Source organism: Rhinoraja longicauda, chromosome 33, assembly GCF_053455715.1.
Source record: "Rhinoraja longicauda isolate Sanriku21f chromosome 33, sRhiLon1.1, whole genome shotgun sequence".
NCBI classification, from domain to species: domain Eukaryota; kingdom Metazoa; phylum Chordata; class Chondrichthyes; order Rajiformes; family Arhynchobatidae; genus Rhinoraja; species Rhinoraja longicauda.
This window is the reverse complement of record NC_135985.1, coordinates 568,047-585,597: the sequence shown is the minus strand read 5'-3', so window position 1 is coordinate 585,597 and position 17,551 is coordinate 568,047. Positions and strand designations below refer to the sequence as shown.

Genomic DNA, 17,551 nt, shown 5'->3' with positions numbered 1-17,551 from the left:
CTTCAATCCCCACCACAGACACCATGCTCCAGTTGGCCACCACCCGGAGCTAAACCGGACACTCAGAAGCTTGTCATCTCATGCTGCATTTTAAACCCACACCACGCTCACTTGTTCACCCTGTGCAGGCAGTGTGGAGGTGGTTACTCTGGACCAGTGGTCAGTGGAGGTGACCTTCAGACCAGTGGCCAGTGGAGGTGACGTTACTCTGGACCAATGGCCAGTGGAGGTGACCTTTGGACCAGTGGCCAGTGAAGGTGACATTACCCTGGACCAGTGGAGGTGGTTACTCTGGACCAGTGGAGGTGATGTTACTCTGGACCAGTGGCCAGTGGAGGTGACGTTACTCTGGACCAGTGGCCAGTGGAGGTGGCGTTACTCTGGACCAGTGGCCAGTGTGCTCCACCATTGATCAGTGTCCAGGGACCACATCCCAGCTCACCAGCAAGTGGATTTTAAATCATCCAAATTAACAAGTCCAGAATTAAAGCTATTTTCAGAAACAGAGAACATAAAGCTACCGGATTATTGTAAAGATCGGCCTGGTTTACAAATGTGCTTCAAGGAAGGAACTCTGCTTCCTCTGCTGCTCTGGGTTCCAGGTCTACCAGTGTCTGGTAACTGTGACCAGAGTTCCAGAACAGATGAGGAAGGACAAGTTAGCATATCAAGCTTTGCCACAAAAAACATATCTCGGGAGCTCCTGAATAAATGTTCTGTGGCCGCCCAAACTTCAAACATCCAAACCTCCCATTGCAAATCCCCGTGACCCTCAATGTGTCTGTAACCCCCTTCATCCTATGGCCATGAGATCCTTGTGTCCCACCAGTTGTAACCTCTGGAACAACTGGCTGTCAGGCCCTCTGTGGCATGTTTGGATTGTAACCTCTGGAACAACTGGCTGTCAGGCCCTCTGTGGCAGGTTTGGATTGTAACCTCTGGAACAACTGGCTGTCAGGCCCTCTGTGGCAGGTTTGGACACCCCCTCTGGTCCCACACTCTGCTCTGATAAATCACTACCGCTGTAACCAATCCTATCGCATGTACCCATGAACCTTGATGTCAATTTTCCCTATTATTAAAACGTTAATCATTTGGACTCTTGATACTGTAACCTTAGTAGGGAAGATGCACTTACTTAGAAAACAGAAATCAAAAAACAAAACATACAGAAGCTAAAAATCTTTAAATAAAGAAAGTGCTAGTATTTGTAGCAATGCTACACATACCGAGGGAGTTGGTTCACACTTGCAAAGTGACACAAAATCAACGTTCAAACTCCAATCAGTCTCCACAGCCTCTGACTTGCAGCTTTGAGTCCCCGTCCTGACAATGTTCTTACCTTATTGTCATCTCCAGCTTCACCAACTCCATTTGGCTTCAACTCATGTTCACTTCGGGAGAGCCTGATGTTCTGGACTTTGTTCTGGGCTTGTGATACAATGCTGTTTTCACACAATTCACCTTCGGGCGCTCTGTCCCTTGACGTGGAATCAGTTTCCTCAGCACTGGCTTTCTCTTCACTGCTCTTTGAGTTACACAATAAGAATGTTCTGGAAATAACTCCAAACCTCCTGGAGTTCTTGCTGCTTTTACGTAAAGTGCCTTTCTGACTTCTCTGTGAGGACGATACATCCTTTTTCTTCTGTCTGTTGCTACAAGAATAAAGCATTTCTTTCGAATGTCTTTTACTTATTTTTGCCAGCATGAAAAAACTGCTTTATTGTTTTTAAGGTCAACACACAGTTTCTGTAAATGGAAAGAAAATAACGATTAAGGTACAGATTCAGAACCCTCGCGGGCTGGAGAACTAAGTGAGAAATAACCCATGGAATGAACATTAATTACCATTAACTGGAGAACATGGAAATAACCTGATGAAAGTAACTGGAGCATCTAATACATGCATCGATGGGAACCACTTTGGGTCCTAAATTCTAGGATTATGAGCCCATGGTCTCAGTCCACAAACAAGACGGACTTGGCCGCGTGATCTTCCAGTTGCTAAACGCTAACTCCCCTCCCATTCTGGCCGTTCTTCCTGGATTTCCTCCAATGTCAGAGTGCGACCCAACGCTAATTGGAGGGGCAGCATCTCATATCTCGGTTGGGCACCTCACCACCCAGCTTTTAAAATGTTGATTTCTCTAACTTCAAGTAACGCTTGCAGCCGACCCCCTCTCCCCAAGTCATCGTACTAGTTTCACTGTCATCCTGCTGAGTTTCACTCTTTATATCACTCGTTATCACCTTCCCCACAGTCAACAATGGACCATTGTGGGCTCCACCTTTCCTTGTTCATCGTTGCTGACTTTGATTTGTCCTTTTGCGTGCCTTTTCATATCTCTCGTTTCCCTCTCCCCCGACTCTCAATCTGAGGAAGGGTCTCTCCCTGAAACGTCACATTTTCCTTCTCTCCCGAGATGCTGCCTGACCCGCTGAGTTAGTCCAGCTTTTTGTGAATATCTTAGGTGTTAGATAATGCCCAATTTTAAAGGTGTGTTACGCAACAGAAAAGAGTGATTTAGTGGCGTTCCTCGTTCTCATTACTCTGTGTGCCTGCTGCAGTGCTACCTGTGCGGTTTGTAGATGCACCTGTGCGGTTTGTAGATGCACCTGTGGGGTTTGTAGATGCACCTGTGCGGTTTGTAGATGCACCTGTGCGGTTTGTAGATGCACCTGTGCGGTTTGTAGATGCACCTGTGCGGTTTGTAGATGCACCTGTGCGGTTTGTAGATGCACCTGTGCGGTTTGTCGATGCACCTCCGCTAACATGCCCTGAGAATGGGACGTACAAAGCCATGCAAGGCACTGACTTTTCATTTGTCCAGTGGAGTGGATGTAACTGATGCTGCAGTGATGATTCAATAGACAATAGGTGCAGGAGAAGGCCATTCGGCCCTTCGAGCCAGCACCACCATTCAATGTGATCATGGCTGATCATTCTCAATCAGTACCCCGTTCCTGCCTTCTCCCCATACCCCCTGACTCCGCTATCCTTAAGAGCTCTATCTAGCTCTCTCTTGAATGCATTCAGAGAATTGGCCTCCACTGCCTTCTGAGACAGAAAATTCCACAGATTTACAACTCTCTGACTGAAAAGGTTTTTCCTCATCTCCGTTCTAAATGGCCTATCCCTTATTCTTAAACTGCGGCCCCTTGTCTTAAACTGCGGCCCCTTGTCCTTAAGATTGTCCTTGGTTATAAGATTGTCCTTGGTTATATTCATTACATGGAGGAAGGTCATTTAGCCCACAAGTCTATGACAGTTCTCAGGTCAATCCTATCAGTCACATGCCCCACCTTTTATGATCTTGCTGAATCTATGTGTAATTTATATATTCACAAAATGCTGGAGTAACTCAGCGGGTCAGGCAGCATCTCAGGAGAGAAGGAATGGGTGACGTTTCGGGTCGAGACCCTTCTTCAGACTGATGTCAAGGGGGCGGGACAAATGTATATACATCATTGATTTTTGTGTGTTCGCTCTGGGCATGTGTCTGTGTTACTCCTGGTGAGATTGTCATTGTAGCACTACCTCACCACACGTGCACATCACAATAAACTGGACAGGACATCCACTATCATCCCCTGATTCTCCTACAAAAAGCCAATTAACCTCCTAACAAATCTCTGGGATGTGCTGGAAATGGGAACAGCTGTGGGAACCCAGGCTGTCTCAGGGGGAACGTGCAAACTCCACACAGACTGCACTCGAGGTCACGACCATATCCGGGCCCTACCAGGATAGGCACTACCCACGGCACCATTCACTTCATGCAGTCTAATACCACAGTGACAAGGCAGGAAAGTGAATGTAGTCTTTCACGTAGAGCCTTGCACGCCCTCACTAGTGAGCTGGCATTTCAGACGTGTGTGAATGATGTTGTCTGCACATCATCACGTTGCTGTTTGTGGGATCGTGCTGTGGAAATGTAGCCACTACCTGCTGACCAGTGCTGAGCCTGGAAATGTAGCGGCATAGACAATAGACAGGTGCAGGAGTAGGTGCAGGAGGAGGCCATTCGGCCCTTCGAGCCAGCACCGCCATTCAATGTGATCATGGCTAATCATTCTCAATCAGTACCCCGTTCCTGCCTTCTCCCCATATCCCCTGACTCCGCTATCCTTAAGAGCTCTATCTAGCTCTCTCTTGAATGCATTCAGAGAATTGGCCTCCACTGCCTTCCGAGGCATAGCACGGTCGTATTCTGGTCTCTGGTCGTGAGAGCCAGCAACCTTTCAACTGTGGAGCAACAACTGAGAGTTGCCGCCTCATCGTAACCTCAGTGTGAATGGGATCTCTCGGCATCTCCACACAAGATGTGTCTCAGTTGCCGCAGTGTAATGTAGTGAGACACCACTGTGTTGCGACTTCAGACGGTGAAGGTTGCTGCAGAATCGCTTCTGCAGACGTTGATCAGTCTGAAGAAGGGTCTCGACCCGAAACGTCACCCATTCCTTCTCTCCTGAGATGCTGCCTGACCTGCTGAGTTACTCCAGCATTTTGTGAATAAATACCTTCGATTTGTACCAGCATCTGCAGTTATTTTCTTACACTGCTTAAAGGTTCACTCATTTCAATCTTCAACACTTAAAGCAAGAGACAACAGCTTCATAAATCTCCACACGCTGCTCATTTCCAGTTTTCCCCATGCAGGAATTGAAGCCAATAATTCACAGCAGTGATAACAGAAACCCATAAAACAACTCATGTTTCACGCAGCTACAAGTCCAGTGTGTCTCTCCATCTCAATCTGAACATTAACATCCTGAGAAAGTATCATTTATTTTATTTCAGGAAACACACATCCCCTCAACGGTGTCCAATCAATGGGAATCTCCCAGCTAACACACATGGTCATGGCCAGATTATACCTGCTGCTTCTAGATACAACATGAACTGCACTTCAAAAATAGCTTGGGTTTAAAGCACTTTAAAGGTCATGAAATATGGTTGAGAAATGCTTCAACATGAGTAGATCGTTTAGTTGAGTGTGACATCACATTGGAGAGGGTGCACGTCTGTGTGTCTGCCCCAGACTCAGGGTTTAATGTCTGGCAGGTTCCTGCTTCACTTGGCCTCAGGTAAGGATCACCCTGCCCTGTTAGTCTCACTGGCATTACACCCCTGAAAAAATATGTTCAGACTTTGATCATTTTCATTCCAACAGTGTGGGCAACATGGTGGTGCAGCGCTAGAGTTGCTGCCTCACAGCGCCAGAAGCCCAGGTTCAATCCTGACCACGGGTGCTGTCTGTACGGAGTTTGTACGTTCTCCTTGTGACCACGTGGGTTTTCTCCGGTTTCCTCCCACACTCCAAAGGTTAATTGGCTTTGGTAAATTGTTTTAGTGTGTAGGGTATAACTTGTGTGTGGGTGATCACTGATCATCATGGACTCCATGGGCCGAAGGACCTACTTCCATTCTGTATCTTTAATCCTAGTCTAAAGAACTTCTCAAGCTCCTCATGTTTGCGGATGACACAACCCTGATTGGACTGGTCCAGATGGGAAGGAATCTGCCTACAGACGGGAAGTGACACAGCTGGCGTCCTGGTGCCATCGCAACAACCTGGAGCTCAATGCTCTCAAGACAGTGGAACTAATTGTAGACTTTCGAAGAGATCCCCCCTCCCCCCACTCACCATCACCAACACCGCAGTCACATCTGTGGAGTCATTTAAGTTCCTTGGAACCATCATCTCCAGGGACCTTAAATGGGAGGCTACCATCGACTCCACAGTCAAAAAGGCCCAACAGAGGATGTACTTCCTGCGGCAACTGAGGAAACACAATCTGCCACAGGCAATGATGGTCCAATTCTATACTGCTATCATTGAGTCCGTCCTCACCTTCTCCATTATGGTCTGGTTTGGCTCAACCTCCAAGAACGACATCCGGAGGCTGCAACAAATCATTCGCACAGCTGAGAAGGTTGTTGGCTGCAAACTTCCCCCCATTGATGAACTGTACACTGCAAGGGCCAGGAAGCGAGCGGGCAAGATCATCTCTGGCCCCTCTCACCCTGGCCACAAACTATTCGAAGCACTTCCCTCTGGAAGGCGACTCCGGACTGTCAAAGCAGCCACAGCCGGACATAAAAACTGTTTTTTTCCACGAGTGATAGTTCTACTCAACAACCAAAGTCTGGAGTCTCTTTTTTGCTCTGGTTTATTTTCACCCACATGTTTGGACCGTAATGTTGTATCCTTATTTTTTGATGTGTTTATGCTTTATTCTTCATTGTTAACTGTATGTTTGTGTTGTCATTTGTGAGCGGAGCACCAAGGCACATTCCTTGTATCTGCATACTTGGCCAATAAACTTATTCATTCATTCATTCAAGAAATGTAGCTGCCAAATTCAAAGCTGGCCAGCACTCGAGGTTAACACTGATCCCTTCATCAAATGTTGATGCGTTCCTCATTACACTGCCTCCTTTATCTCCCTGGGCAGTCCCAGGGGGTCGAGGATGACTTGCAGAGTTGCAGAGACCAGGGTTGTATCCTGAATGGGGTGCTTGTCTGTACGGCTTGGAAACAGGTCCTTCAGCCCACCGAGTCCACACTGACCATCGATCACCTGTTCTCTGGGTTCGGAGGTGGCTGATGAGACAGTGTGGACCATAGACCCATCCCCAGATTATGAAGGAGATGTGCGATGGGGCAGGTGGGAGGGGAGATTGTGGTGGCGCAACTCCTTCTGTCGTTTACCTGGGATTCTGCGTGATGCCCACAGCTCGGCTCAGCTCACAGTCCCATCCCGTCTCCACTCCGACTTGCCAAGGCCCAGGCACTCTCTCAGGAGGCTGCACATGATGCACTCTCTCAGGGAGCTTGGAGTCAAATCCGATTTGGGAACAGCACCATCCAAGACCACAAGAAATCAACCCATCCATTAGAGGTTCAAAAATACAGCTGAACACCGTCCACTCAAGGGCAGTTAGGGATGGGCTGTAAATGCTGGCTTTGCCATTGATAATTGTATCCCAAATTATAAAGTTTCACACAAAAAAAAACGAAACTCCAGCCCTGCATGAAAGTTTCAACAAATGTCCTCCTGATCACATGTTCATATTTATACATCTGTATTCCCATCAAGTTGGCAATGGCCTTAGTGAAGAGAATGCCAACCAGATGTGATCCAGTAAACACGTTTATATCTATCCAAAAATCAAACTTCATCACTGTAACTTGTAAATATTTTCTTATCTGGTATATCTTAATACCATTGTTAACAAAGTTAAAACCATTGGCTTCCCACCATCGTCACAACAATATTTGTCTGCAGTGGCTTAGCTGGGCACCGGGAAATTAGCACAAGCAACAAACTGATTTGTGAAGGGGTACAAGACGTTTCTGTGGTGCATAAGACACCTTAATACTAGAGCTGTGATTTCAGGCAAGAATATCAGGGAGAGCGCTTCACTTAAAGTCCGATTCCAACAAAAACATGGGAGTGGATCGGAGGTTTCAGAGTTTGCATAACTTATGGCATGTCTCAGACTTCTGAAGCTGGAAGCAAAGTGGAGGAGCAGCAGGTGAATGGAGTTAGGAGCAGTGGGTCCATCTAGCCCATCTAGACCAGGATGTGTAGGTAGACACTGCCAATGCTGGCGGTTTAGTCTGGTCAAGGGTCTCCAGAGATGCTGCCTGACCCGCTGAGTTACTCCAGCAGTTTGTGCAAGATTCAAGTTAATTGATTAGTAGTTTAATTTAAAAATACAGCACGGAAACAGCTCTTCGGCCCATCGAGTCCCCGCTACCCGACCATCCATCACCTGTCCACACTAGTTTTTGTATCCACTCCTTACACTCTAGGGGCAAACTACAGGGGGGCAATCAACCTCCAAACCCACACCGCTCTGAGACGTGGGAGGAAACCGGAGCACCCAAAGGAAATCCACACGACCACAGGGAGAACATGCAAACTCCACACAGACAGTATCAGAGATCAGGATTGAACCCGGGCCTCTGGCGCTGTGAGGCAGCAACTCTACCGCTGCACCACCGTGTTGCCTCATTTCTGATCACAATTCTGCAACACTGCGTTAGTCTGGGTTAGGACCGGGTCAGTAATGTGGCAGACATGTTCCCCAACAAGTACCATCCATGATGGATACCAGGCTCACACAGAGGGAAAGACCAAAGGCAGTGAGTGCACTAACAGTGGGAGAGATCGATCACCTCACGGCAGGTAGTGCTGATAGTGTTGGACACTCAGCGCCAGACCAACCTGGGGAAGGGTCTGATCTCTGCTTCTCCCCACAGATACACGCCGCACCGCTGTATACACCACACCACGGTACACGCCGCACCGCTATATACACCACACCACGGTACACGCCGCACCGCTATATACACCACACCACGGTACACGGGTCTGATCTCTGCTTCTCCCCACAGATACACGCCGCACCGCTGTATACACCACACCACGGTACACGCCGCACCGCTATATACACCACACCACGGTACACGGGTCTGATCTCTGCTTCTTTCCACAGATACTGCTGGGCGCGGACACCGCGGTACCAGGGCGCACACCACACCGCACCGCTATATACGCCGCACCACACCACGGTACCAGGGTGCACACCGCACCGCTATATACGCCGCACCGCACCACGGTACACGCCGCACCGCCATATACACCGCACCACACCACGGTACCAGGGTGCACACCGCACCGCTATATACGCCGCACCGCTATATACACCGCACCACACCACGGTACCAGGGCACACACCACACCGCACCGCTATATACACCGCACCACACCACGGTACCAGGGCGCACACCACACCGCACCACTGTATACGCCGCACCACACCACGGTACCACGGCACACACCGCGCCGCACCGCTATATACGCCGCACCACACCAGGGTACACGCCGCGCCACTATATACACCGCACCCTCCTACATGCACAGAGACACAGCAACATCCCGCAGTTGGCAGCGAGCGAGTTGGCACGGTCGGTGTTTGGCCGGGGCCGAGTCTTGATGAGGACACAAGCCGCCCCCTCCCCCTCCCCCTCCCCCTCCCCTCCCCTCCCCTAGTTGTGCTCTCCCTCTCCCTCTCCCCCTCCCCCTCCCCCTCCCCCTCCCCCTCCCCCTCCCCTCCCCTCCCCTAGTTGTGCTCTCCCTCTCCCTCTCCCTCTCCCTCCCCCTCCCCCTCCCCCTCCCCTCCCCTAGTTGTGCTCTCCCTCTCCCCCGACTCTCAGACTGAACAAGGGTCTGGACCCGAAACGTCACCCATTCCTTCTCTCCAGATGCTGCCTGTCCCGCTGAGTTACTCCAGCTTTTGTGTTCATCCTCTAATGGAATCTGTTACATTTGTCTGAAAAGTTAGGGGGGGTGGGGGGTTGGTGGGGGTAGGGGATGGGGGGGTAGGGGTAGTGGGTGGGGGGGGTAGGGGGTAGAGGGGGTAGGGGTGTGGGGAGGGTAGGGGGTGGGGTGGGTAGGGGGTGGGGGGGTGGGGGGGGTAGGGGGGGGGTAGGGGGTGGGGTAGGGAGTGGGGGGGTGGGGGGGTAGGGGGATGGGGGGATGGGGGGTCTATTTAGCAGCTCATTGCGGGGATGTTGGGAGCGGGAGACCACACGTGAGGGTGGGGGAGAGAGAGACCATCATCCCAGCGCCGGACTCGACACCAACTACACACGTTGGACGAGGTTTAAACGAATCCAACGCGGATGTAGGAAGGAACTGCAGGTGCTGGTGTAAACCGTAGACACAAAGTGCTGGAGTAACTCAGCGGGACAGGCAACATCTGTAGGGAACGTGGATAGGTGACGGGTGAGGACCAGTGTCCAGCCCCGTGTCCATCACCCTGCACATCCACAGGGACAAGTAGCCACAACCCGCCCGCACTGGGACATGGGACACTGGGACACTGAGACACTGGGACATGGGACACTGGGACACTGGGACATGGGACACTGGGACACTGGGACATGGGACACTGGGACACTGGGACATGGGACACTGGGACACTGGGACATGGGACACTGGGACACTGGGACACTGGGACCAAACTGGCTCAGCTCTAGGGACGGACAAGTAACGGGTTACCCGGGCAGGACCTTCATTGAAGTAGCGCCTCTCTCGACCACGGATGGAGGCTTGGTCGCGACCGCTCCCGCGTCTGATGGTCCCGGCACATCTGCCGCCTTTGGCCGCCCTCCAGCTCTCTGGGACGGGACAGACGGCCGCCTCATGCCCGGGGAGTAACGGAGACGTGTGTTCCCGCTGCTCGGTGGTGGTGTGTGATTTACAGCGGGCGGTGCCTACTCCGCCCTCCCTCCCTCCCTCCTCCCCCCCTCCCTCCTCTCCCTCCTCTCCCTCCTCCTCCTCCCTCCCTCCCTCCCTCCCTCCCTCCCTCCTTCCTTCCTCCCCCCTCCCTCCCTCCCTCCTCTCCCCCACCCGGGCCTCCTTCCCTCCCTCCCGGCCGCCGCAAGAGCCGCGTTATTTATTCCAGTGCCCAGAGAGTCGTGGCTTCTCCAGTCCACAGCCCCACCCTGGGTCTCTCCCTCTCTCTCTCACTCTCTCTCACTCCCTCTCTCCCTCACCCTCTCTCTCTCACTCTCTCTCTCCCTCACTCTCTCCCTCTCTCCCTCTCTCCCTCCCTCTCCCTCTCCCTCTCTCTCTCTCTCTCTCTCTCTCTCTCACACACTCACTGACGCACAGCCCACCCCGTTAACTTTGTGTTGTCAGACAGAGAGAGAGAGTTTGTCAACAAGTTTGGTCGAATGTGAAACTTTCTCCGCCACGGCCGCTGTCTTACTGGGAAAGAGGTTCAGAAAACTCACCCCGGTTGTGTGTCAATGGGAACCATTCATCTGTACCCTGGCAGACCCCAGTAAATACCGCCTTTCATAGCGTTCGCCAGGGCACTCCTGTGCCGGTGGTTGTGAATAAACCCTATGTGCTGTGAATGACAGAATGGAGAGAGAGCCCAAACCAAACAGCCCAACACACAGAGAGGTTGATTCAACCGCCGGCCACATGCGGAGGGCAACGAACGCCCAGAACTGCATCCTGACTGGAAAAAAACAGCCACATTATTCACCAGCCAGAATCACCGCCCGCTCACAACATCGCAGATATTTACATTGCATGTGTAATACTTTAAATGGAGTATTTAATATTCATTAAAGTCAATTCAAAATTATATTGCACCTTAATTCACCCACAATTAACATAATTACCTTGTTATATATTAACTAGAATTTGGACAGGAATATGTTCAGCGAATTTCCCTTCGCATTTCTACAAAGCAAGATTTGATTTGTAATTTAGTTTGTGATTGTCACGTGTACGAGACACAGTAAAAAGTTCAAAGATGAATTTTAACTCAGAAATAATTGGGCCATTTCGCCCAATTTGCTGATAGGAACATGTGTATCGTTCTAATCAGTTCATCCACCCTCGCCCAATATCCCCGTCTTCAATGCTGTTAGAATCTGGGTGAAATTGGAGCTTGCCACAACAGCGAATCAAGATCACAACCTGAAGTGATTTTAATGGAAAAGCAAATTAACTGCTGTGATTCATCCCATGGCCCATTCACAACATTGGCCAAATTAAATCCACCCCCACTGTCTGCCTCGCCCACGTGAATTCCACAGCTTGTGCCCATCCACAGCCTCACCATTCTACATTAAGAATATCATCACAGTTAGACATGCTTGAAGGAATTTCTAGTTGTACCATCTTGCAACTTAACTTTCTCATTCTTGGCCCTACTGAAACTGACTCCTCGAACCATAGTGTGGAAACAGGCCCACACCGGCCAACATGCCCCATCTACACTAGTCCCACACCGGCCAACATGCCCCATCTACACTAGTCCCACCTGCCCACACCGACCAACATGCCCCATCTACACTGGTCCCACCTGCCCACACCGACCAACATGCCCCATCTACACTAGTCCCACACCGGCCAACATGCCCCATCTACACTAATCCCACCTGCCCAATCTACACTAATCCCACCTGCCCACACCGACCAACATGCCCCATCTACACTAGTCCCACCTGCCCACACCGGCCAACATGCCCCATCTACACTAGTCCCACCTGCCCACACCGACCAACATGCCCCATCTACACTAGTCCCACCTGCCCACACCGGCCAACATGCCCCATCTACACTAGTCCCACCTGCCCACACCGGCCAACATGCCCCATCTACACTAGTCCCACCTGCCCGCACCGGCCAACATGCCCCATCTACACTAGTCCCACCTGCCCGCACCGGCCAACATGCCCCATCTACACTAGTCCCACCTGCCCGCACCGGCCAACATGCCCCATCTACACTAGTCCCACCTGCCCGCACCGGCCAACATGCCCCATCTACACTAGTCCCACCTGCCCGCACCGGCCAACATGCCCCATCTACACTAGTCCCACCTGCCCGCACCGGCCAACATGCCCCATCTACACTAGTCCCATCTGCCCGCACCGGCCAACATGCCCCATCTACACTAGTCCCACCTGCCCACACCAGCCAACATGCCCCATCTACACTAGTCCCACCTGCCTGCGTTTGGCCCATATCCCTCTAAACCTGTCCAATCCAGGTGCCTGTCCAAATGTTTTTAAGACATTGTTATAGTCACTACATCCTCCGGCAACCTGTTCCATACACCCACTACCCATTGTGTAAAAAGGTGGCCACTCAGGTTCCTATTAAATCTTTTCCACTCTCACCTTAAACGTATGTCCTCTGGTTCTTGATTCCCCTACCTTGCATAAAAGTCTGTTAATTTACCCAATCTATTCCTCTTATGATTTTAAACACCTCTATAATATCACCCCTCATCCTCCTGTGGTCCAAGGAATAAAGTCCTAACTTGTTCAACCTCTCCCCACAGGTCCTCGAACCCTGTCTCATGTTGTCCATCCAGAATAGGTTTGATTGTTTATGGGTGCAGACAAGGTTCACCAGAATGCTGAAGATAGACACAAAATGCTGCAGTAAGTCAGTCGGTCAGGCAGCATCTCTGGAGAAAAGGAATAAGTGACGTTTTGGATCGAGATCCTTCCTCAGACTGAGAATCAGGGGAGAGGGAAACTAGAGATATGAAGAGGTACAAAGCATAAATGAATGAAAGATACGCACCGTCTAGGTTAACACATCGACGTGGAGTGGGAGAGGAGGAGGAATCATAGAGGGGGAGAAGCGAAAGAGGATGGTGCAGAACTCCCGTTGGGAAGAGGAGAACTTCTCCAAAGTCGGCAGATGTTGAGGAGCGTTTGCAGTGGAGTGGACAGTGTGTAGGAAGCCTGGTTCAGAGGGTTGCAGCTACAGCAGAAGGTTGGACAGACCTGAATTGTTTACAAGCCTAGTCGCTCCATTCTTTCATCATATGACAGTCCCACCATCCCGGGGATTAACCTCGTGAACCTACGCTGCCCTCCCTCAATAGCAAGAATATCCTTCCTCAAATAAGGAGACCAAAACTGCACACAATACTCCAGGTGTGGTCTCACCAGGGCCCTGTACATCTGCAGAAGGACCTCTTTGCTCCTATACTCAACTCCTCTCGTTTTGAAGGCTAACATGCCATTAGCTTTCTTCACTGCCTGTTGTATTGGCATGCTTACTTTCAGTGACTGATGTACAAGGACACCCAGGTATTGTTGTACTTCCCCTTTTCCTAACCTGACACCATTCAAATAATCTTGCCACCAAAGTGGACAACCTCGCATTTATCCACATTATACTGCTTCTGCCATGTATCTGCCCACTCACCAAACCTGTCCAAATCACCCTGCATCTGCATAGCATCCTCACAGTTCACACTGCCACCCAGCTTTGTGTCATCTGCAAATATGCTAATGTTACTTTTAATTCCTTCATGTAAATCATTAATGTATATTGTAAATAGCTGCAGTCCCAGCACCGAGCCTTGCGGCATCCCACTGGTCACTGCCTGCCATTCTGAAAAGGACCTGTTAATCCCTACTCTTTGGGTTTTTTTCTGCCAACCAATGTTCTATCCATGTCAATACACTACACCCGATATCATGTGCTCTAATTTTGCCCACTAATATCCTGAGTGGGACCTTATCAAAGGCTTTCTGAAAGTCCAGGTTCACTACATCCACTGGCTCTCCCATGACCATTTTACTTGTTACTTTTTCCTTATGCTGGAATGCCATTAGATTTGGGCAGACAAAGTGCATCTTTCACTGTGTGATTTTCCATCTGTCCTTCACTGCGACTTTAACCTGCAGTCTGCTGGTCCAGATCCTAATGTCATCTCTCACGTTACTCCAGTTGCCTGCTCCCTGCACAAACGGTGACACTTTGTGCCAGACCAGCGTTAAGAGGTTTGCTGACTTGCTGGAGCGTGATCAATTCTGCAGCAGCACTCACACTGAATGTGACCTGGTACTGCCTATAATTAGTTGCAGAAATGTATGGTTAGGGCACCGGAATAATTCTAAAGTTCATGAGTTCAATCTTCCTAAACTATGTGGTGAAATTGAATTCAATAAATCATGTAATTTTCTTACGTCCAGGAAAAACGATGGGGAAATCTACTGGATTACCGTAAAAACCCAACAGACTGTCATTTTCTTGAGGGGAGAACACCAGCCGTTCTCCCTCACTCCCACGCACTCTGCCTGCCCTCTGAAGAGTCTTGTTTGAAGACCATTCTGCACCATCTCCACCACCATCTCAGGGCAACAGTGTTAAATTGCCCCAACAACCTCCCTTCCTGCAAAGGCAACTGGAGGCACAGAAACCATGTCATTCTCTCCTGCCTCCTCCCCATATTCATTTGAGGATTTCAAATATCTGGTCAGCACTTATATTTAGAACATTGAACAGTACAGCACCGGAACAGGCCCTTTGGCCCACGATGGCTGTGCTAAACATGATGCCAAACTCTAATCTGGTCTGTTTTTGCATCACCAAGGATTGCAACAAAAATAAGCTGAGAGCTGAATATACTTGATGGCCATTCGAACGGGTTCTTGCAAAGATGCCACAAGCAGTACTGACATTGTGCAACATTGCAAATCATTTCATTCCCATCAACAAATGAAACTTCCTTCAGTAAATTAGTATTTTTCCATTAAACTTTTCAAGTTAAGCCTTGAGATGGCTTATGCCTCTGAGCTGATGATTAGAAAAAGAAAAAAAAAACTTGCACTTATATCACTTCTTTCGTGTTCCAGGGCACTTTGAAGCCAATGCAATCCTTGGTGCTGTGATGTATAAAAGACATTACCGACATTTGCAGAACAAGCTCCCACAAGCTTCTGTGTAATTGTGGCCCATTCATCGGTTCCATTTTGTGACGTGGTTTGAGGGACTCACAAAAAGGCAACACGTTGGGAAGAACTCACCCACTCTTCTAAATATTGCTAAGGAACCTTTTATGTTCATTTGCAAGGGCATGTTGGAGCTCAGTTTGATGTTTTAATCATTTATATTGATGGTTATCTGGCCGTTGCAGTCTGCGGGCCACAGATGGCATGAATTTCATTGCAGATGAGATGACATGGCTGCACTGTAGACACTGGGTGCACGTACACACACACACACACACACACACACACACACACACACAGTGGCTTTTGGGGATATTTATGGGTTAGGGCATGTTGTGACCATGCTTGAAAATCCTTGCTTCCATCAAGAGTTTTATGAACAGTGGTTCTTTGTGCTTTTATGTCCACTGATACTCTTGCTAGGTGACATGCCTCACTCCAAACTCCCTAGTGGGGACCACACAAGGTTGCTACATGTCACCCTGACTCCTTATTTATGGAATGGCTTCTAAGCCTTCTCAGTCCTCTTTATTGGAACATTCCTGCAGGTTTTTTTTTGCAAAGCTGCAAATAAAAAAGTCTCCAGTAAAATACCATCAATTCCTCATTCTGCAATAATATTTTCCTCCTGGTTCCAAATTAAATGTAGTCGGGCTTCCTGCTGCCTTCTATGGAGTCCACACGCTGTGCGACAGCCCAGTTACACAGAACGTTTCACACTTGAGGACAAATGCCTTCAGTTTGTGAATGCTGCAAGTGCGATGGGAAGCGTGTCAGTATTGGGCTTCATCCAGCAGCACTGCTCCTCAGGGCAGGCATGGTGCAAGGTGGCATCCTCAGGGCAGGCATGCCTCCTCAGGGCAGGCATGGTGCAAGGTGGCATCCTCAGGGCAGGCATGCCTCCTCAGGGCAGGCATGGTGCAAGGTGGCATCCTCAGGGCAGGCATGCCTCCTCAGGGCAGGCATGGTGCAAGGTGGCATCCACATTACAAGCCAGTGCTCAACTACTATCTACCACTTTGGTGACCCTCAGACTATCCTTGATCGGACTTTGCTGGCTTTACCTTGCACTAAACGTTATTCCCTTATCATGTATCTATACACTGTAAATGGCTCAATTGTAATTGTGTATTGTCTTCTGCTGACTGGATAGCACACAACGACAAAAGCTTTTCACTGAACCTCGGTACACGTGACAATAAATTAAACTGAACAAGCCTGCTTCTCCTGTCAATGTACAAAAGGAGAAAGTGCTGCAGTAACCCAGGACAGGCAGCATGTCTGGAGAACATGGATAGCTGACGTTTCAGGTCTAGACCCTACAATCAGTCTGAGGAGGGGACCCAACCTGAAACATCACCTGTCCATGTTCTCCAGTGATGCAGCCTGACCCCTTGAGTTACTCCAGCACTTTGTGTCCTTTGTGTATTAATCAGCACCTGCAGTTCATCGTTTCTAACTTCTGTTAACTTGTTTGGCACGGGCCAAATGTGAAGGACTTAAAGCAACACCTTTCCCTCCATCTCCTGCACCACAGACAGGAATTAGCATTGCAGGTTGCACTGCTCCTGGAGGTGTCTACATATTACCTCCCACCCCAATCTGCCCCACCCATATCCTCCCACCAATGACCCAGCTTCACTTTCCCAAAGCCGTTGGGAAATGAGCAGATCCTTGGTTAGATGGTCTTTATTGTCATTTATTCTCCATTCCATTATTTTATGAAGTGTCATCCAGAATCTTCAGACAAGAATTGACAAAAATATTTTTTTTAATGCGTGGGTGATTTTTTTCTCCAGGATTATGATCTGGAGACTATCCTTTAATTGGTGGTGACTTTGGGACAATCTTGGGGGATGCCAACCTTGTCCTCTTTATGGATGGCCTGTCGTTGGTAGGAAGGCTAGAAGTACATTGTCCATCGACCCGGAGACATGTTGGTCTCAGTAACACTACACCGAGTCAAGAGAGGGGAACCTGCAGATGTTGGATTTGGTGTATTTGGATCTCCAAAAGACATTTCAGAAGGTACTACATAGAAGGCTGGTGCTTACAGTTAGGGATTGTGGCTTTGTTAACATGGACTGAGGTCTTGTTAGCATATTGATGACAAAGAGTGGGAATAAATAGCTCTTTGTCAGGCTGGAAGGAGTTAACTGCCCAGGGATTAGCTCGTACCGTCTAAGGTTATAAGGTGGGGAGAGGCAAAGCTCAACCTGCCACATTTATCATCTACCGGGCAGCAGTGATCC

At 49.5% G+C, this 17,551-nt stretch overlaps 1 protein-coding gene across 6 annotated transcripts in view; it reads right to left on the bottom strand.

The window, feature by feature from the left end:
- Positions 1–10,920, bottom strand: part of il16 (interleukin 16) — a 73,252-nt gene extending 62,332 nt beyond the window's left edge. The window contains exons 1-2 of one of the 6 annotated variants that reach the window (XM_078427068.1): positions 10,815–10,920; positions 1,343–1,749 (exon numbers count right to left, since the gene is read on the bottom strand). In XM_078427068.1, coding sequence (XP_078283194.1) covers positions 1,343–1,708 — 366 coding nt within the window. In that variant the 5' untranslated portion in view covers positions 1,709–1,749; positions 10,815–10,920. Of the gene's footprint in view, positions 1–1,342; positions 1,750–2,250; positions 2,271–5,855; positions 5,876–6,716; positions 8,895–10,077; positions 10,290–10,814 lie in introns of those variants that run through there. The other 5 variants (XM_078427069.1, XM_078427066.1, XM_078427067.1 and 2 more) reach the window with 5 other exon arrangements.
- Between the last annotated feature and the right edge of the window lie 6,631 nt (positions 10,921–17,551).